Raw genomic sequence first — 22500 nt, 5'->3', positions numbered from 1 at the left:
GAAAATTAAAAATGTTGCCTCTGCACCTAACTGGAATAAATAATAAAACTGTTAACTTAAAAAAAAAAAACTGTTAAACTAAAAAAAAAAAAAAAGTTAAATAGAAATATTGAAATAAAATGAATAAAAAAGTCATATTGTTAAATAAAATAGAAATAAATGAAAAACAAAAACCTTAAATAAAAATTAGAAATGTTGCTTTGGCAACTCATTTATATATGTGTAGTAAGTACTAAAATTAATAAAACTAAAATAAAAAAAGTAAAGCTAAATAGAAATAAAAAAAGCATTAAAAACTATTAAGAAAACGAAGACTGAAAATTGTAAAATAAAAGCTCATTTAAAATATAAATCAATAATAATATGACTAGTATTACCACTGATATGGGCTACAATTCTTTTAATATTTTTACAGGAATTTAGTTTGTTCTTGTGGAGCCTGACAGCCTCTAAAAGTGACTTCATTTTGTGCTTCTTAGGTGAAAACATGAGGAATGACTTGAGTTTGAGTGAATAGTGATGGAATTGTGTAATATTTTGGGTGAATTATTAATATAAACAAAACTACAATTACCACAGAATCTCCATGCATAAAATCCTCCAGCACATGCATGTTTATTTATAAATATTTTGTATAAATTTACCAATGCTTTCTACTACTCTTTGCTCCACTTAACCACGTTTTTTTATTTTACCATCTTAAAATCAGCAGAATATTCCATCAGTTCCTCCGAGTGATCCGGTCCATTTCTCTCTTTCAGTGTGTGACATTAATTCACTTCTGTTTTTAAATAGAAAAGCTTTATGGAATATATGCGGTCTGACATCGCCTTCCACTGTCCTTCGGTCTTTCTGCGACATTTTCTGATATTTGCATGAAGCCGTCGGGAGACAACAGCGTCACCGGATTAACCGGAATTACAGAGAGAGAGACCGATTGTGTCCTTAAAACAAAAACAGAGCGAGAGGGAAGCAAACTTGTGCCAAATCACAATTCCTGCTGGATGTGTGTACTATCGAGGGAATTAGGGAGCCCACAATTAAGCATATGGGCATTAAGATAATTGTCAGTTGTGTTGGCGAACGTGATGGCAGACAGATGGATCAGACTCAGCCCGCTCTCCGCTCGGCACCATGGGACATTACTTTGGATTTTACCTGCCTGAATAAATTCACAGTGTTTTCACCGACAGAGGAAGAAGAAAGATTAGAGGATGGAGAGAGAGTTTGGCTGTGTTCACACACACACACACACACACTACATACCACTCACACTATTTCTGTAGCGTGTGCTGTGTATAGTTTGTGAATTTTGATGACATGCAGTATTATATTTGGTAAAAATGTACAAGACACATGCTGTGCATACATGCAAAACACCCACAATGCAACTTTTCAGCTTGATAATATATATTTTTTAAATATTTAAAATATTTTCATTTATGTCTCTTTCTTGACTCATTTAATATTCTTTTCAATATTTTTTTTTATATTTTTTTTTATTTAGAGTAAATTTTAATTTATAAAGGGTTGTTTTTTAAACGTTTATTTATTTATTTATTTGAGTCTATTACATTTTTGTTTTATTTATCTTATTTTTTCATTAATATTTTAAAAAGAAAATAAATTTTTTAATTAATAATAATCATTTAAATTTTTATTATTTCTATTTTTATTATTTAATATTTTTTTTTCTCTTTCTTGACTAATTCAGTTTTTATAATGTTTAATTATAAAAAAAAAAATTTTTTTTTTTTAACTAATTATTTTAATGTTTTATTATTTGCATTTTTGTCTTTCTTAATTCTTATTTCATTTTTATTTGTATTTAAAAAATAATTGGAATTTTTTTACCAATTTACCAATGATATTTATAAATGGTTTTTATGTTTGCTTTATTTTATAATTTTTTATTTTTCTCTCTTTCTTGACTCAAATCAAATTTAATTTAGCTTTTAATTTCACCAGAACCTTAATTCACTTGGGAATGGCATGTCGAGTGCATTGTATTATGGCATGCATTATTTTGCGCAGTTCTTTTATGCATCATAAATTTTTGGAAATGTATTATTCCATGCATGCAGAAAATTAGTATACTGTGCAGAATATATACTGCTCACTACAGAAAGAGTGTACCCTAACAAAGCCAAAGCCAGAGTGAGTGATGGAGGCTGTAAAATGGAGCTGTGTTGTGGGTGGTGTTTGTGAAGGGTTACAGCGCACTCTGTTGGCCGTTAACGGTGGAGCGGATTGAGCAATCAGGCCTCTGTGAAACCAACAGAATGTTCTGGATGCTTGTATCTGCTCAAGAAGGAATGCATTTGCATGTTTAGATGTGTGTGTGACGTCCCTGTCTCTGTGTTTGTCCAGGTGGGCGGCCATCGCGAGGACGGTTTGAGGAGCGGTCACTCCATCGTGGCCAATCAGGTGTCTGTACCTCAGCTTCCTGTGCAGTCGGCCACTTCCCCCGACCTCAGCCAATCCGATCCGTACAGGGGTGAGCGTGACACGCACACACACACTGGCATCATGTGGGCACAGAGCGGGCAGAATGCCAGCTTCCTCCATCTGCCGCCATTTTAGAGCATCACCACACAGATGAGCGTACAGCGGATTCCCACGCTCACTTTCTGATTTACAGGCCACGCATATGACTGTGTTCAACATTGATAATAATCTGAAATGTTTCTTGAGCAGCAAATCAGTATATTATAATGATTTCTGAAGATCATGTGACACTGAAGACTGGAGTAATGATGCTGAAAATACAGCTGCAGATCACAGAAATATATTACATTTTAATATATATTAACATAGAAAACAGCTATTTTAAATTATAATAATATTTCACAATTTTACTGTATTTTTGATCAAATAAATGCAGTCTTGGTGAGCAGAAGAGACGTCTTTCAAAAACATTTAAAAAATCATAACCATTAACTCATTAATAGACTAATAATCAAGTTATTCAATATATTTTATAGTTATATTTCCCTGGAATATTATTTATATTGAGCCAAAATATACATAAATACATTTTATATAATATAATTATTTTTGCAATTCATGTTTTTCGTCTAAAATATTGAAAATATAGAACATATTTATTGTTATACTTCTCAAATATTGAATTGGGTTTAATTATAAGTATATATAATATTTTCAATATTAATAATAAATCATTATTTTAGATAAAATATACAAATTGTAATATATATATATATATATATATATATATATACATGTATATATATATAGATAGATAGAGTCTTTCCTCTAAAATATAGAATTATTATGATTAATATTGAACATGTTGAAGATTTTTGTTATTCTTTACTCTAAAATACAAAATTGGGTTGAACTGTAATTATATGCAATATATTTTCAAAAGTAATAATTCAATATTTTAGATGAAAGACACATCGTATTTAATATATTTCATAGTTATTTGTTCCTTTATTATTATTAATATTGAACCAAAATATATTAGTCACACCTTTGTATTATATATTTATTGAATTATTATTATTATTGAGAGTTTTTATTGCGATGCGTTCCTCTAAACCGTTGAGCTGAGTTGAGCTGAGTGGTGTAATCTGTATAAAATGATTGGTAAGACTCGTTCTGGCTCATGTTCAGCATCAGGCCGGTTTGTTGATTTAGCCGTCGGCGTCCGCTGGCCGAACCCCAGTCTAATGTGTGAACAATTATGAGTGCGTTAAACCATGCGCTATATTTCAGATATGAATATGTAGAAGGAAACTGTATATGACCCGGGAAGCGAGGCATAAAAACTCCAGGCTGGTTTAAAGCGGCGCTCGTGCTCTTCTTGGCAAACGCTTTCTGTGCAACACCCAGCCAGAGAGTTAATGAGGTGCTGAGCGCTGTAAAATATGAAGAGCAGCATCATAAATAACAGCACTGAGGATCACAGATGATTATTTGTGAACGGCATCCAGAAGGAATTCATCAAGAGCGCTTTAAACAATACTAACATGGACTTCAGACTTTACTGGGCTGTACCGTGCTTCTTTAGCAGGGTACCATGGTAATATCACATATTTGTATACAGTAGTTCATTTACAAATAAAGCACCTGAAGTACTAAAATTCATTTCATATGGTGCTTCCAAGAATACCATGGTACTGTATTAATAATGATTAATTCAGTGGTATATTCCAAAGTACCATCGCTGCTCCATATTATCACCACAGTACTTTTCATAAGCGTAACATCATATTTTTGGACATAATTATATCAAATTTTTTCTAAATGTTTTTGACATTTTTATCTTTTCGCTTTTAATTAATTATTTATTTATTTAATAGTTTTTATTAATTTACTTGTTTTTTTCTTAAATGTATAATTTATTAAAATTATTTTAAAAAAATATATTAGAATTTTTAATTATATAATATATTTTTCAAATGTTTAGTTATTTGTTCGGTTGTTTGTTTGATTTATTTATTTTGTTATTTAAAAAAATATTTGAATTTGAATTTTTTATCAATTTAACATATTTAGTGTGTGTGTGTGCGTGCGTGTGTGTGTGTGTGTGTGTGTGTGTGTGTGTGTGTGTGTCTGTGTGTGTATGTGTGTGTGTGTGTGTGTGTGTGTGTGTGCGTGTGTGTGTGTGTGTGTGCGCGTGTGTATGTGTGTGTGTGTGTGTGCGTGTGTGTGTGCGTGTGTATGTGTGTGTGTGTGTGTGTGTGTGTGTGTGTGTGTGTGTGTGTGTGTGTGCGTGTGTGTGTGTGTGCGTGTGTGCGTGTGTGTGTGCGTGTGTGTGTGTGTGTGCGTGTGTGTGTGTGTGTGTGTGTGTGTGTGTGTGTGTGTGCGTGTGTGTGTGTGCGTGTGCGTGTGTGTGTGTGTGTGTGTGTATTTTAGTGCTGTCAAATGATTAATCACAATTAATCGCATCCAAAATAAAAGTTTTTGTTTATATAATATATGTGTGCGTACTGTGTATATTTATTATGTATCTATAAATACACAGTCATGCAGTATATATTTAAGAAAAATATTACATTTATACATTAAATATATTTATATATAAATTATATGGAGTATATATATATATACACATGTACATGCATGGAAATATTTTCAAAATATGCTTTATATGTGTGTATTCATATATAAAAAATAAATATACACACACATATATTATATAAACAAAAACTTATTTTGGATGTGATTTGACAGCACTAATATAATTATATATATATATATTTATTTATTAAATTTTTTATTACATCTACCATGCAAATATTACAGTATTTTATAGTAAATATCATTGTTTTTCTTTACCATATAATATATCAAGTACCGTGGATTTTGACATATCTATGAAACAAAAGTGTTTATTGTGTATAAATGTGCCTTCATGAGGTGGTCATTTGCAGAACATGTAAATGTGTGTGGATTGGTCTCAGTGTGGTTCCCAGCGATGTCATTTCCTGGAGGCGCTGAGGCGTGAAACAGCCTTACAGCTCTGGTTAAAATCCACCAGGCTTAACCAGATCAAGCCACCCGTGAACACACGCAGAGCATCGGTGTGGGCAGAGAGAGACGTCCCACTCAAACTTTGTGTCTCCGTCCCAAATCAGGCTTTGTTTGGTCTTCCTTCTCCTCACGTATCCCATCGGAGCAGCTGTCTGGAACCGACTCCACAAACTCTGCTCATTATCCATCCTCCCACCGTCTCACAAACACAGTCGTTCAATGCTACAACATGCCTCTCACATACTCTCAGACTTATTACAATTACTCATCTGCATCACTTGTCCCATGAGACTAAAAAAATCTCTTCTGCTCACCAAGGATCATAAACACAATAAAACTATTATTAAAAAAAATATTATTACATTTTAAAATGGCTCTTTTCTATATAAATATGTTAAAATATAATTTATTTCTGTGATCAAAGCATCATTACTCCAGTCTTCAGTGTCACATGATCATTCTAATATGCTGATTTGATGCTTAAATATATATTATATTATATTATATTATATATTGAAGTTGTAAAGCAAACACATTTTTGGAGCGAGTTTTACAAGAAAATACCATTTAAGGTTTTTCTACTTCAAAATGTTACATTTAATTTAATCTGTTACTTGCCGTTTCTTTTTAATTATTTTTATATATTATATTATAGTTCTTATTGTTACTAATCTTGAAAACATTATTTTTAAAATCAATATTTTTGTATGATTTTTTCAGGATTCTTTGATGAACAGAAATCTCAAAAGAACAGCATTTATAGAAATATTTGAAATAGAAATCTTTTGTAACATGATAAATGTCTTTACTGTAATTTTTAGTCAATTTAATGAGTCCTCGATGAATACAATTTTCAATTTCTTAGTTTTTTTAACCATTGCTGATACTTTTGAGTGGTATTCATCACAATAATAGCATTGATCATTTTTCTTTCAAATCTGTTTTTATATTTTATACACTGAAAAAAAATGATTCATTGAATTTAATAAAAAGGTAAGTGGTTATTTTAGCTAATTTAAATTTAGTTGACTAACTTTCAACATATTTCTTTTAATTAAATGTAGCTAAAATGAATTGTTTGCAACCAGTTACCTTAAAAAATTGTGTATAATTTTTTTCAGTGATATACATTCAGTCTTAAGACAGCTCATTTGAATGATAAAACAGAGGGTTGTGCTTCTGTCCCCTTGAAACACGGCGATGAAAGAGACTGTCTGAGATGTTTTAGACGTGTGTTTTCTTGTCTCTGGTCTCCAGCGCTCTCCGGCGGTCTGCAGGGTCAGAGCACCTCGTCTGTGAGCTCAGACATCAAATCCGAAGACGAGGGAGACGAAAACCTGCAGGACGCCAAATCTCTGGACTCCAAGAAGGAGGACATGGACAGCAAGGATCTGAAAGCTATAGAGAGGTCAAGATCTAGGTAAACTGTACCGTGAGCATCGCTTCATTCAAATGCCGTCTGGACTTTGATGAAGTGACACGTGTTCTGAGAGGCAGCTAAACGCACAGTTGAGCAACCCAAGCAAAACATAAACACATAAAACATTCTGATCCAGTGTTTGAAGATTTATACAAACACACACCATTACCTTTAACTCAGCTATTCTCAACTGGTTTTGTCTTAGGAATTTACATCTGGACATTAATCAAAATTTTAGCATTTTACTATACAAATGACTGTATATAGAATAGTTGTAGAATTCATTTTCACTCAGAAATTGCTAAAAATAACATTAAATGACATTTTGAAATTCAAAAATATTTTGTATTTTTGTAAAACACACTCCATTAATGTTCATTTTATTTAACTTTTATTTTTTTTTTTTACTTCTACAAATATTTATTTAATTATTTATTTATTAAATATATGATTAAAAACCTAAACTTCAAATGTTGGATTTGTTTTGAAACAAAAGTAATGTTGTAGTAAATTTCACAAATAATTTTTACTAATAATTACAAAAAAATTAAACATGAAATGTTGAAATAGAAAGTCTGACATAGTATATTCTCCAATAATCTGTTTTACTTAAAACGTCAAAAAATTATTTTTTTACAGAGCAAATTAAATAAAAGTGCTAAAATTACTAAAACTATTAAAAAAATAATTTCTGTTAACTGAAGTAAAGCTGAAATGAACTAAAATCATTTTAAAATATCTAAACTAAGTACATTTTAGATAGAAAAAATTATAATAATTTTATTTAGGAAATTTCTCAAATAATTTTTACTAATAATTACAAAAAAATTAAACATGAAATGTTGAAATAGAAAGTCTGACATAGTATATTCTCCAATAATCTGTTTTACTTAAAACTTCAAAAAATTTTTTTTTTACAGTGCAAATGAAATAAAAGTGCTAAAATTACTAAAACTATTAAAAAAATGATTTCTGTTAACTGAAGTAAAGCTGAAATGAACTAAAATAATTTTTAAATATATAAACTAAATACATTTTAGATAGAAAAAATTATAATAATAATTGTATTTAGGAAATTTCTCAAATAATTTTTACTAATAATTACAAAAAAATTAAACATGAAATGTTGAAATAGAAAGTCTGACATAGTATATTCTCCAATAATCTGTTTTACTTAAAACTTCAAAAAATTATTTTTTTACAGTGCAAATTAAATAAAAGTGCTAAAATTACTAAAACTATTAAAAAAATAATTTCTGTTAACTGACGTAAAGCTGAAATGAACTAAAATAATTTTAAAATATATAAACTAAATACATTTTAGATAGAAAAAATTATAATAATTTTATTTAGGAAATTTCTCAAATAATTTTTACTAATAATTACAAAAAAATTAAACATGAAATGTTGAAATAGAAAGTCTGACATAGTATATTCTCCAATAATCTGTTTTACTTAAAACGTCAAAAAATTATTTTTTTACAGAGCAAATGAAATAAAAGTGCTAAAACTATTAAAAAAATAATTTCTGTTAACTGAAGTAAAGCTGAAATGAACTAAAATCATTTTTAAATATATAAACTAAATACATTTTAGATAGAAAAAATTATAATAATTTTATTTAGGAAATTTCTCAAATAATTTTTACTAATAATTACAAAAAAATTAAACATGAAATGTTGAAATAGAAAGTCTGAAATAGTATATTCTCCAATAATCTGTTTTACTTAAAACGTCAAAAAATTATTTTTTTACAGAGCAAATTAAATAAAAGTGCTAAAATTACTAAAACTATTAAAAAAATGATTTCTGTTAACTGACGTAAAGCTGAAATGAACTAAAATAATTTTAAAATATATAAACTAAATACATTTTAGATAGAAAAAATTATAATAATTTTATTTAGGAAATTTCTCAAATAATTTTTACTAATAATTACAAAAAAATTAAACATGAAATGTTGAAATAGAAAGTCTGACATAGTATATTCTCCAATAATCTGTTTTACTTAAAACTTCAAAAAATTATTTTTTTACAGTGCAAATTAAATAAAAGTGCTAAAACTATTAAAAAAATAATTTCTGTTAACTGAAGTAAAGCTGAAATGAACTAAAATAATTTTTAAATATATAAACTAAATACATTTTAGATAGTAAAAATTATAATAATATTTTTTTTTTAGGAAATTTCTCAAATAATTGCAAAGAAACTGCTAATATATCTCTCTTAAGTGCTAAATATCAGATGTTTATCTCATAGTTTTTAGCGACACACACACACATGTCTGGGTTGTTCAGCATCTCGTCTGGTCTTGAGCCGGATTTTAGCTGTTTCTCACACATGAGAGTAGGGCAAGTTCATCTCCAGGATAAACGCCTGATTCCTCCGCAGGGTTTATAGATTTCCACCTGGAATGACCAATTCGACTCCTTCCTCTCAAATTTAAGGCGATCTTTGTGACTGTGATTTCTGATGTCTGATCTTTTCTTTGTTGGTTCTTTAAAGTTTGATTTGATGCATCATTAGAAACAGATTCACTTTTTACCGTTGAACCTAAAATCATGAGAACTGACGAGGGATTCAATGCTAGAGGGATTTCAATAACAATTATATCAATAGCTGATAAATATTTTGTCGTGGCTGATATTATAAATCTTCTAATCTTCTAGCACTTCATCTAGAATTTCATATGCTTTTTGTGTCTATTTGATCTTTTTATATACTTTATATATCTAGAATTTTATATATTTTTGTATCTATGTATTTTATATACTTAATATAGCTAGAATTGTATGTACGTTTTGTATATTTTATGTATATAGAATTGCATATTAATTTTGTATATTTGCTATATCTAGAATTTTATATATTTCTGTATCTATTATGTATTTTATATACTTAATATATCTAGAATTGTACTTTTTATATGCTTTATGTATATAGAATTGCATATTCATTTTATATATTTGCTATATCTAGAATTTTATATATTTTTGTATCTGTTATGTATTTTATATACTTAATATAGCTAGAATTTTAGATGCTTTATATATAGAGAATTTTATGTATTTTTGTATACGTTATATATTTTGTATACTATATTAATCTATAATTTTATATTCTTTTCATATACTTTATATATTTTTGAATTTTACATACTTTATATATCTGGAATTTTATATGTTTTATATGCTTTATATATCTAGGATTGTATGTACTTTTTGTGTCTATTATATATTTTTTATATACTTTATATATCTAGATTTTTAGATGCTTTTTGTATCTATTATGTATTTTGAAATGCTTAATACGTCTAGAATTGTATATACTTTTAATATGATAACTTTTTATAGTCAAATCAAAAATGATTCAGACACCAGATATAATTTTTGATATTTGTTACTAGTGGGTGCAGGACACTATAGTTAATTTATGTAAGTGAGGAGAGCAAAATAAAGTAAACTGTGACATATTATACCCAAACATTCTTCATACAGTGGACTACCAGTAAAATTGATAAATTTTGGGAGCAACAAGTATTCAGACCTTTGACCTGAGCATGTTTTGCAGAAGTGTTTTTTCTTTAATTGCTAATGCTTACACCTTTTTATACCACAGACTGAACAAAATGAAGCATTGCTTGGTGATTGGTTGAGCTAAATTGGTTTTTATCTAATTGTGTGCTTAACTTTAACAGCTGACAGCTATTCAACCCAATTCATTACATTCCTTTCTATCAAAGTTATCTGACATTATCAAGATCAATTTGTTCTGACAGTTTAACTCTGAGTTCTTATCATATTTTAATATACATAAATATATCAAAACGTAATTTTTGAATAGTAATATGCATTGCTAAGAACTTCATTTGGACAACTTTAAAGGCATTTTTCTCAATATTTAGATTTTTTTTTTTTTTTTTTGCACCCTCAGATTCCAGATTTTCAAATAGTTGTATCTCAGCCAAATATTGTCCTATGTCCTGGTTTTGTTGTCCAGGGTGACAAATGTCTGATGTGTTAACGAGCTCTGAACTCCTGCTTGGCCCCACAGCAACAACGACGACGAGGACCTGACCCCGGAGCAGAAGCTGGAGCGGGAGAAGGAGCGGCGCATGGCTAATAACGCGCGGGAGCGCCTGCGAGTTCGCGACATCAACGAGGCCTTCAAAGAGCTGGGCCGCATGGTGCAGCTGCACCTGAAGAGCGACAAACCCCAGACCAAACTGCTCATCCTGCACCAGGCCGTCGCCGTCATCCTCAGCCTGGAGCAGCAGGTCCGAGGTCAGTCACACACAGTTTCACAAACTAGTCTCTCTTAACTTAGCTTTTCTTTGTTTTTATTTAAAGGGATAGTTCACCCAAAAATGAAAATGTTGTCATCATTTACTCACCCTCATGTCGCTCCAAACCTGTATGAGTTTCTTTCTTCTGTTAAACACAAAAGGAGATATTCTGAAGAGTGTTGCTAAACAAACAGTTGATGGTCCCCAGTGACTTTCATAGTATTTCCCTATTATGGAAGTCAATGGGGAGCAACAACAGTTTGGTTATCAGCATTCTGTGAACTATTCCTTTAATTGGAAAATTGCAAATATATGTATATATATCATTTGTAAGTCGCTTTGGATAAAAGCGTCTGCTAAATGACTAAATAAAAAAATAATAATAATAAACAAAATAATATATATATATATATATAATGACAAAATATTTTAATAATAATAATAATAATTATTATTATTATTATTAAATATGCATGTAAATTTCATTGGATATTGGATGGTTATTTATTGGATAAAATGCAGTGATCATAAATATTATTAATATATATATAAATATAAATATTACTCTTATATTTTATAAATATAAATATAGTAAATAATTTATTATTATGATTATTGTTATTGGATTATTATAAATATTTATAACTGTTGTATATAGCAAACACTTTCTGTATTTATTACTGTACAGTAGCTGTTCAAGAGTAGATCTGCTTGATTTTGTATTTTATATTTAATATACTATTATTATTAAATAACTAGTAGTTTTAAATAATATTTTATGCTTTTTTGATTGTTATATATAATAATAATTTGTAAATAGCAAACATTTTTAGTTTTTGTGACATGGCTATTCTGGTTTAGAGTTTTAGTATTTGTATTTTATATATAGATATATATATATATACTATTCCTTTAATTGGAAAATTGCAAATATATGTATATATATATATATATCATTTGTAAGTTGCTTTGGATAAATGACTAAATAATAAAAAAATAAATAAATAAAATAATTAATAAATAAATATATATATAATGACAACATATTTTCATAATAATAATAATATTATTATTATTATTAATATTATTATTATTATTAAATATGCATGTACATTTCATTGGATATTGGATGGTTATTTATTGGATAAAATGTAGTGATCATAAATATTATTAATATATATATATATATATAAATATAAATATTACTCTTATATTTTATAAATATAAATATAGTAAATAATTGATTATTATATAATTATATATATATATATATATATATATAATGAATATAATTGTAATAATATTATTATACACAATTAATAATTTAAAAATATATTTATTTTTATTTTTAGATTATATTGTAATTATTAATAACTCTTGTATATAGCAAACACTGTTTATTAATATAGATATTCTGAATTAGAATTGCAGTATTTTATAATACATAATTGTTTTATTATTATTATTAATCATAATATTAATATTATTATGATTTCTGGGTGTATTAATATAACTGTTACAAATTAGATTTACCATATTTTATATATAATTTCATATTGATAATATAGTTTTATATTATAATTAAGCAATTATTAATAAAAAACATTACAATAACTTCTTATTTTAAAATATAATTATAAATATGAATAAATCCTGGATGTAGATCAGCCGTATTTTGTCCTCTTGATGGCGTCGTCTCGGCTGGATCAGCGAGTGTTTTCTGCGTGTGATTATCAGTAAACCGTGTGTTTGTGTTCCTCATGTTCCAGAACGCAATCTCAACCCAAAGGCGGCGTGTCTGAAGAGACGGGAAGAGGAGAAGGTGTCGTCGGACGGTGCTCCTCTCTCATTGGCTGGCGGTCACCACGGCATGGGAGAGACGTCCAATCCCATGGGACAAATGTAAAGAGCCACACCCCCGTAAATGGTCAGAATATTTCCCTCTACACTGATCTGCTGTTGTACACGTCCCAAAGCGATCAATCCTGCAATCACTCTCTTACTCACTCATTCTGGCACAATAGCAGAATTATTAGGCAAAGTGATGCAGAACGTTTGGATTTCTAATCATTAGTCACATGCCACGTAACTTCATTAATCTAACGATGACTAGTAATCTATGGGTGGCAACAAAAACAAACCTAATCACCTCTAAAAATGTAAAAATGGGCGCATTTTAACAACAGATTGGCCGTAAGTGTGGGTTATAATTTGTGTACATAGAGATATTGATTTTTAAACTATGTATTATATATTGTTCATTTACAATGAAATCAATTAATAAAGCTAAATGAAGATATTTGCACACATTAAAAGGTGCATGTACACAAAATCACTGACCATTTCATTCAAAAGTGCTGTTTTATGATGATTGTCATGATTTGTTTTAGTCTTCAGATTGTCTGATTTAATTGTTTGTTTGTTTGAGTTTGTAAAAGCAGAAATAAATCAAGTGAAAGCATGAAAAGTACAATGTTCACATTGCATTGTGGGTGTGAACAGATGCACGCAGTTCCAAAGGTGCATGTTCTCTGTGTAAACGACTTATAATTAAGGTGTGAATTAAACCCAGTTCATTCATCTTCACGTTAATTTACTGATTTTACGATGAAGGAAAAAATTCTGTAAATAGATATTTTTAAAGATAGTGTTTTTAGAGGCGTTCAGAGCAGCAAATAGAAGAAAAAGCTGCACTGTAGTGTCAGTATATGATTATTTTAAATGTGCACGTTATATTTTAAGTTATATTTTGTATGTAAACAATGGAAAGCCATTTTTAGGAAGGCTTGTATAATATAAATTATTATGTCCAAGCAGTATAATGTTCACTACTCCATTACATTAATAAGAGTACTTTTATTATTTGTATTTATTACCATATTTTACATTATATAATATAAATTATTATGTCCATTCAGTATGAGAGCACTTTTATTATTTTTTATTTATTACCATATTTTATATTATATAATATAAATTATTATGTCCAATTTTCACTACTGCATTATATTAATGAGAGCACTTTTATTATTTTTTATTTATTAGCATATTTTGCATTACAATAACTAGAATTGTTCAGTTAAAATAAAGGATCAAATATAATCCAAAAAAATAAATATAATAATAAATATAACATGATATAATTATTATTTGCATGCAGTATAATTTTCATTAATGTACTACATTATTGAGAGTACTTTATTATTTTTATTTATTTACATATTTTGCATTACACTAAAGAGAATTACAAAGATAAAGAATCAAAACATTGCATAAACTAGTATAATATAATATATAAAAAATATTTACATATAGTATAATTTTCATTATTGCATTACATTGATGAGAGTACTTTATTATCATTATCATAATTATAATAATTATCATTTTTATATGCATATTTGCATTACAGTAGCAAGAATGATTAAATTAATCAAAAGTATATCATATATATTATGTCCTTACAGAAAAGTTTTCATTGCTGTATTACATTAATGATAGTATTTTTATTATTATTATTGACATATTTTCCATTATAATTACTATTATAATTCTATAATAATTATTAATTATTATATAACTATAAATTATATAGAATATAATAGAATAAATTATGCCCATAATGTATCATTTTCATCATTAATGAGAGTACTTTTATTATTTTCATTTATTTGCATATTTTACATTTCAGTATTAATTAAATTGCTTTGCATTTAATTAAAGAATTAAAGAGAAAAATGTGTTTCAGTTGCATGAAAATATCGACCTCCTAAAAATAGGTTACTTTAAGTAAAATACACATTTAGAAGTGCTTTTGTGGTGTTTTGTCGTGTATATGTTAACGTCTTTTTCCATCTGTCAGGTCGAAGCTGCCAGAATTCATCAAAATGATGAGCGATCACTTCCTTTGACAGCGTCATTTCTGCCCCGACCGTCAGTCACACAATCAATCGAACGAACTTCCATCTGACCGACCGACCAACTCCTGCGTGTTCCCGTTCCTGACTGCGTCTGTGAGGATTTCTCCTGTAAATTAGGGAGCGGTGCCGGATTCGTTGTGCATATCTTCCTCCAAGCATTCCCTGTTGCAAAAGAAGACGTGTTTATGTACAAACACACACAAAAACAAAAAGACCAACGGGCGATTCTTCAAACATATCATGATGTTGTGGAGGTGTGGAGAGCAGCCGTCTGATTTCAATGGCAATCCTGTCCACACTGTGGAACTTTTGTAGCTGTGCCTCACGGAACTCCTTACGGAAAAATAGAATTAGGAAATTCCCAACGAGAGGAGCTGTCAATCAAACGACCCAGACGGGATTCGGCTGTAGAATCTGACAAAACCCTTCAAACCTTTGCAATAATGTTGTTTTAGTTCCTTTGAAACCAGCAGATCTTGACCGTCCTGGAACCGATTTGGGCTCGTTTCGTGAACTTTTGTTGCGGATCGCCTACCGAAGTCATTTCTCTCTCTTGTTTCCAGCCATCGACTCTCCCGAAGCCCTCCCGGAACCCCGAAGATGCAATTTTGACATGTCGAAACTTCAACCAACGTGCCTTTTAGAGCTCATATCATCACACAACTGGAGGAGAACATTATCTAGGATGCAAGCGTGTAGGATTAGGTCTATGCAGTCAGGTTTTTTACGACCTGGAGTTTAAAAAAAAAAAAAAAGTAAAAAGGTAAAAAAAAGTATTTTTTGTATAAACTGTATTTAATGTACTGTACGGCTATATGTAATTAGAAGGTGTGTCCAGCCCCGTGTGGCCCCGCCCACCTGTCACCGTCGTTATTGAGCATTGTATTATAGATATCCGCTTTTACGAATACAGGCTTGTTGTTGAGCCGCTGTAGTACAAATGTGTGGTTGTACGTGTAAAATGGCTTTTTCTCTTTTTTTATCTCTCTATTCTTCGTCTGTACTGGTTTCTCTGTCAAAAAAAATGGAAAAAATGGACGGGAGGCACTGAAAGTGGACACAAATCTATTAGAAAATCAATATATATAAATGTAGAAATATATACAGTATATAAAGAGACGGAGAGGAGCGTTTTTCACTCTGTAAAGCCGAGCGGAGACGTCCCCGACGCCATCGCTCCGAGAGACGTGACTCTATTTGTCATAACGTCACTGTGAACGTAACGGCGGCGAACGACGCTCTCGGAAAACCGCCGACGAATCGGCCGGCGAAGGGAAACTCACACAGACATTTGTAAATTGTATGCAACAAATGCAAACGTACCATTATTTTGAAATTGTGTATGTAAAAGTTATATTTTTACATGTAGGCTGTTGTTATTTTGTGTTTAGAAATGCGTTGTATCAGTTCCTCTCTTTTGTTTTTTCAAAAAAATACTTCATTGTGTGTTAAAACGTGTCACATTGAAAATGTAGTGAGAACAAAAGCAAAAAAAAAAAGGATGTTTATATTTGCGGGAACATTTTTCTTTTCTATAACGGTGGGTGGTGGGGGTCGGGAATCAAAGCTATACGATTACTCTCTCATCCTCTTTCATCATTACATTGTCATTTTTAATTGAGTATTGTTTTGTGTAAATAGACGCCGTTGATCATGTGGCCTGGTGAGGATGTGATTGATTAGCGTTAACGTGTGTCAACAATCAGACCTTAATTTACATTCTCATTTTTGTAAAGAGACATCGCTGAAAGAATCGAAACTCATACACAAAAATTAGGCCTGAATTTGATGTAAGTTACAGATAAAATTTGGACGACACAGTTTTAACCCAATAAACTTAATGTGGTGCATATTTGTCATATACATAAATGAGACATGAATGGGTTATACTGTATATTTTATCATCGATAAACCCAATTTATTTCAGTTTCACGGATTTCTCCTTATTGACTCTAACGGAAACCTGTTTCCACCACAGAAAATATAGCAACTTTCTTTCTTACAATTTGGACTATTTCTCACAATTCTGCATTTATATCTAAAAATTCTGGCGTTTTTCTTGCAATTCTGACTTAATATCTCACAATTCTGACATTTTAATCACAATTCTGCATTCATTTCTCACAATTAAAACTTTTTTCTTGCGATTCTGACTTTATGTTGCAGTTTTGTGTTAATAACTCAAAATTCTGAAATATTTTCTCAGAAATCTTCATTTGTATCTCAAAATTCTGAATTTTTCTCTGAATTCGTTTGTTTGTTTATTTCCGCCATGAAATAAAACATAAAAATTCACAAAAAAATCACAGTTGTGAGATATAAACTTAGAGTTGTGGCTTTTTCTCAAATATCTTTCAATTCGGAGTATTTTTTCATAATTCTGTGTTTATAGCTCGCAATTCAATTCTTTTTTTCATCAGAATTCTGCATTTGTTTCTCTAAATTCAGATTTTTTTCATAGAATTGTTGGGGAAAAAAGTCACAGTTGTGAGATATAAACTTAGAGTTGTGGCTTTTTCTCAAATATCTTTCAATTCGGAGTATTTTTTCACAATTCTGTGTTTATAGCTCGCAATTCAATTATTTTTTTCATCAGAATTCTGCATTTGTTTCTCTAAATTCAGATTTTTTTCATAGAATTGTTGGGGAAAAAAGTCACAGTTGTGAGATATAAACTTAGAGTTGTGGCTTTTTCTCAAATATCTTTCAATTCGGAGTATTTTTTCACAATTCTGTGTTTATAGCTCGCAATTCAATTCTTTTTTTCATCAGAATTCTGCATTTGTTTCTCTAAATTCAGATTTTTTTCATAGAATTGTTGGGGAAAAAAGTCACAGTTGTGAGATATAAACTTAGAGTTGTGGCTTTTTCTCGAATATCTTTCAATTCAGACTATTTTTTCACAATTCTGTGTTCGCAATTCAATTCTTTTTTTCATCAGAATTCTGCATTTGTTTCTCTAAATTCAGATTTTTTTCATAGAATTGTTGGGGAAAAAAGTCACAGTTGTGAGATATAAACTTAGAGTTGTGGCTTTTTCTCAAATATCTTTCAATTCGGAGTATTTTTTCACAATTCTGTGTTTATAGCTCGCAATTCAATTCTTTTTTTCATCAGAATTCTGCATTTGTTTCTCTAAATTCAGATTTTTTTCATAGAATTGTTGGGGAAAAAAGTCACAGTTGTGAGATATAAACTTAGAGTTGTGGCTTTTTCTCGAATATCTTTCAATTCAGACTATTTTTTCACAATTCTGTGTTCGCAATTCAATTCTTTTTTTCATCAGAATTCTGCATTTGTTTCTCTAAATTCAGATTTTTTTCATAGAATTGTTGGGGAAAAAAGTCACAGTTGTGAGATATAAACTTAGAGTTGTGGCTTTTTCTCAAATATCTTTCAATTCGGACTATTTTTTCATAATTCTGTGTTTATAGCTCGCAATTCAATTCTTTTTTTCATCAGAATTCTGCATTTGTTTCTCTAAATTCAGATTTTTTTCATAGAATTGTTGGGGAAAAAAGTCACAGTTGTGAGATATAAACTTAGAGTTGTGGCTTTTTCTCGAATATCTTTCAATTCAGACTATTTTTTCACAATTCTGTGTTCGCAATTCAATTCTTTTTTTCATCAGAATTCTGCATTTGTTTCTCTAAATTCAGATTTTTTTCATAGAATTGTTGGGGAAAAAAGTCACAGTTGTGAGATATAAACTTAGAGTTGTGGCTTTTTCTCAAATATCTTTCAATTCGGAGTATTTTTTCATAATTCTGTGTTTATAGCTCGCAATTCAATTCTTTTTTTCATCAGAATTCTGCATTTTTATCTCTAAATTCAGATTTTTTTCATAGAATTGTTGGGGAAAAAAGTCACAGTTGTGAGATATAAACTTAGAGTTGTGGCTTTTTCTCAAATATCTTTCAATTCGGAGTATTTTTTCACAATTCTGTGTTTATAGCTCGCAATTCAATTCTTTTTTTCATCAGAATTCTGCATTTGTTTCTCTAAATTCAGATTTTTTTCATAGAATTGTTGGGGAAAAAAGTCACAGTTGTGAGATATAAACTTAGAGTTGTGGCTTTTTCTTGAATATCTTTCAATTCAGAGTATTTTTTCACAATTCTGTGTTCGCAATTCAATTCTTTTTTTCATCAGAATTCTGCATTTGTTTCTCTAAATTCAGATTTTTTTCATAGAATTGTTGGGGAAAAAAGTCACAGTTGTGAGATATAAACTTAGAGTTGTGGCTTTTTCTCAAATATCTTTCAATTCGGACTATTTTTTCATAATTCTGTGTTTATAGCTCGCAATTCAATTCTTTTTTTCATCAGAATTCTGCATTTGTTTCTCTAAATTCAGATTTTTTTCATAGAATTGTTGGGGAAAAAAGTCACAGTTGTGAGATATAAACTTAGAGTTGTGGCTTTTTCTCGAATATCTTTCAATTCAGACTATTTTTTCACAATTCTGTGTTCGCAATTCAATTCTTTTTTTCATCAGAATTCTGCATTTGTTTCTCTAAATTCAGATTTTTTTCATAGAATTGTTGGGGAAAAAAGTCACAGTTGTGAGATATAAACTTAGAGTTGTGGCTTTTTCTCAAATATCTTTCAATTCGGAGTATTTTTTCATAATTCTGTGTTTATAGCTCGCAATTCAATTCTTTTTTTCATCAGAATTCTGCATTTTTATCTCTAAATTCAGATTTTTTTCATAGAATTGTTGGGGAAAAAAGTCACAGTTGTGAGATATAAACTTAGAGTTGTGGCTTTTTCTCAAATATCTTTCAATTCGGAGTATTTTTTCACAATTCTGTGTTTATAGCTCGCAATTCAATTCTTTTTTTCATCAGAATTCTGCATTTGTTTCTCTAAATTCAGATTTTTTTCATAGAATTGTTGGGGAAAAAAGTCACAGTTGTGAGATATAAACTTAGAGTTGTGGCTTTTTCTTGAATATCTTTCAATTCAGAGTATTTTTTCACAATTCTGTGTTCGCAATTCAATTCTTTTTTTCATCAGAATTCTGCATTTGTATCTCTAAATTCAGATTTTTTTTTCTCTGAATTATTTTTGTTTGTTTTTTTGTTTCCGCCATGGAATAAAAAATAAAAAAAGGTAATTGTGACTTTTTATCTCGGAATTGCAAGAAAAAAATCTGAAGCGTGTGATAAAATTCATTTTATCCTTGAAATAAGCTTCTATATAATCCTAATTGTTCCACAGGAGCCATATTTTATATATTAACTAAATAAATTTAATTGTTTTCGTAATGAACAGATTTATGCTGATTTTAATCAATGTGAATAAATTAATTTTATTTATTTATCGATGCCATTACATTTTGTACAGTATGTTTTAAGAATAGTATGACTGACAGAAATGCATCACATTTTATTCATATGCTAAAACTCTCAATCCAAATTTTATATAGCATAAATCATAAATTAAGGCCTAAATATGTTTACTTTTTTTTTAAATGCAGAATTGCAACATGCACAATGTCATGGGTTTTTCTACATGATTTACAGGTTCAAACGATTGCCAAAAACACTCCAGCAAAAGCCTAGTACCGAAAAGTGTGCTACATCTGTACTTTTTCATTGCTTCAGACATGCTAGTGTTCTTGTCCGTCAGTAAATTTTGAACATCTGAAGTTGTATTTTGCCAGTGCTAAAGATGTTTGACTAATTCTCTCCTTGTGCCACATCATGTTGTTGTAGCCAATTGAATTATTATGATTGCAGTGGAAAAGATCATGTTTTCCTCTTGGTTGTTCATAATGTACATACTTGTTCTTGCTTTTATGAACTGATTTTTTTTAGTCCAATGCAGAACTGAACTGTAAGCGATCGTTTCCATCCTCAGAAAGCAAACCTGGGCAGTGTCATCTCTGTTTATTTAAGTGCTCCTCATGTGGAGGATTGTGAGATAAAGATTATTTGACGCAAACAGCAATGTACAACTGGTCTTTGCTGCTTTCTCAGCGCGTTTGTCGGACAGATGCGTTGTCTTTGTCACTTGAGTGTGATTTCAATAAAGAGAGACGATCTAGAAGCTCAAAATATCCTCTATATCCACTGTCAGATCACATTTTCACATCAGTTAATTGGATCAAGTGCTGGTTTCAGTGACAATTTAGCACACAAACCAACAATTAAGAGTTTAAGTAAATGTAATCAGCATTTCTGTCATGCTTTCAGCTAAAAACATATTTAAAAGTGGACAAAAAAATGGTGGAAACTTGTTTGAAAACAGTCATTATGACACGTCAAATTTAAAATGATGCTTTTATTTGTGAAGCAATTTGCATAAGAAATTAAAACTTGTTTAGGATAAAATATATATATATATATATGTGTGAAATTGTTTGAATTGTTTTGTTTTTCTTAATTTATGCATAATAACAAAAAAATAGTGTAGCGTTTGCACTGAGACAATTTTTATTTGGAATCACTACATTTCACAATTTAAGTAACACTGAATGAAACATGAAATTTTAAACCAGGTTAAACTAAAACAAACAATTTTTACAACTTTGCTATGATAAAACATCATAAAATCAAACGTCATAATGACTCAACCAATGACATAAATACAGTGGAAACTTGTTTGAAAACAGTCATTATTATGAGTCATTCATTTAAGCAAATTAAGTCGTCGTCGTGACGTATTGTCAAGTATGGTGACCCATACTCGAAATTGGTGCTCTGCGTTTAACCCATCCAAGTGCACACACACAGCAGTGAGTAGTGAACAAATGCACACACACCGTGAACACACACCCGGAGCAGTGGGCAGCCATGCTGCAGTGCCCAGGGAGCAGTTGGGGGTTCGGTGCCTTGCTCAAGGGCACCTCAGTCGTGGTATTGAGGGTGGAGAGAGCGCTGGAAATTCACTCCCCCCACCTTCAATTCCTGCCGGCCGGGGACTCGAACCCGCAACCTTTCGATTACGAGTCCGACTCACTAACCATTAGGCCACGACTTCCCCTTGCATAAGATTGTTTTGTTTTTTGCAAAACATTTAATAAAAAAAAAAGGCTTGTTTGCACATGCATGTGCAACTTTTGTATAAATCTGCACTGAAAAAACTTTTAAACAATTTTCACTCAAAAAAATGCAAGTAAATTTCACAAGTAATTCCAAACAAACGGCAAGGAACATTGAATTAAACATGACATTTTAAAGCAGAAAAAATGTAATATATTCTTATAAAACAATAATCTTCGGGGGAAAATAAGTAAAAAAACATTTACCATGTGGCTAAAAATGCAATTAAACTTAATTTGCTTAATAAATTAAATTCTGATTCAAGTGATATTCTCTGAAAGCAAGTCTAATACTTAATGCAAAGTTAAATATGCAAACTACACTC

At 29.9% G+C, this 22500-nt stretch overlaps 1 protein-coding gene across 6 annotated transcripts in view; it reads left to right on the top strand.

Moving 5' to 3' along the window:
* tcf4 (transcription factor 4) overlaps positions 1–15867 on the top strand; it is a 153439-nt gene extending 137572 nt beyond the window's left edge. For 4 of the 6 annotated variants that reach the window (XM_079395111.1, XM_079395110.1, XM_079395114.1 and 1 more), the window contains 5 exons: positions 2371–2497; positions 6760–6910; positions 10976–11205; positions 12977–13109; positions 15070–15867. In XM_079395111.1, the coding sequence (XP_079251237.1) occupies positions 2371–2497; positions 6760–6910; positions 10976–11205; positions 12977–13109; positions 15070–15118 (690 nt within the window). In that variant the 3' untranslated portion in view covers positions 15119–15867. Of the gene's footprint in view, positions 1–2370; positions 2498–6759; positions 6911–10975; positions 11206–12976; positions 13135–15069 lie in introns of all 6 variants that reach the window. The other 2 variants (XM_079395112.1, XM_079395115.1) reach the window with 1 other exon arrangement.
* The last annotated feature ends 6633 nt before the right edge of the window (positions 15868–22500 follow it).

This window comes from Barbus barbus (assembly GCF_936440315.1).
Source record: "Barbus barbus genome assembly, chromosome: 36".
NCBI classification, from domain to species: Eukaryota; Metazoa; Chordata; class Actinopteri; order Cypriniformes; family Cyprinidae; genus Barbus; species Barbus barbus.
Note: the sequence above shows the minus strand (reverse complement) of the source record. Positions and strands in the feature narration are given on the sequence as shown.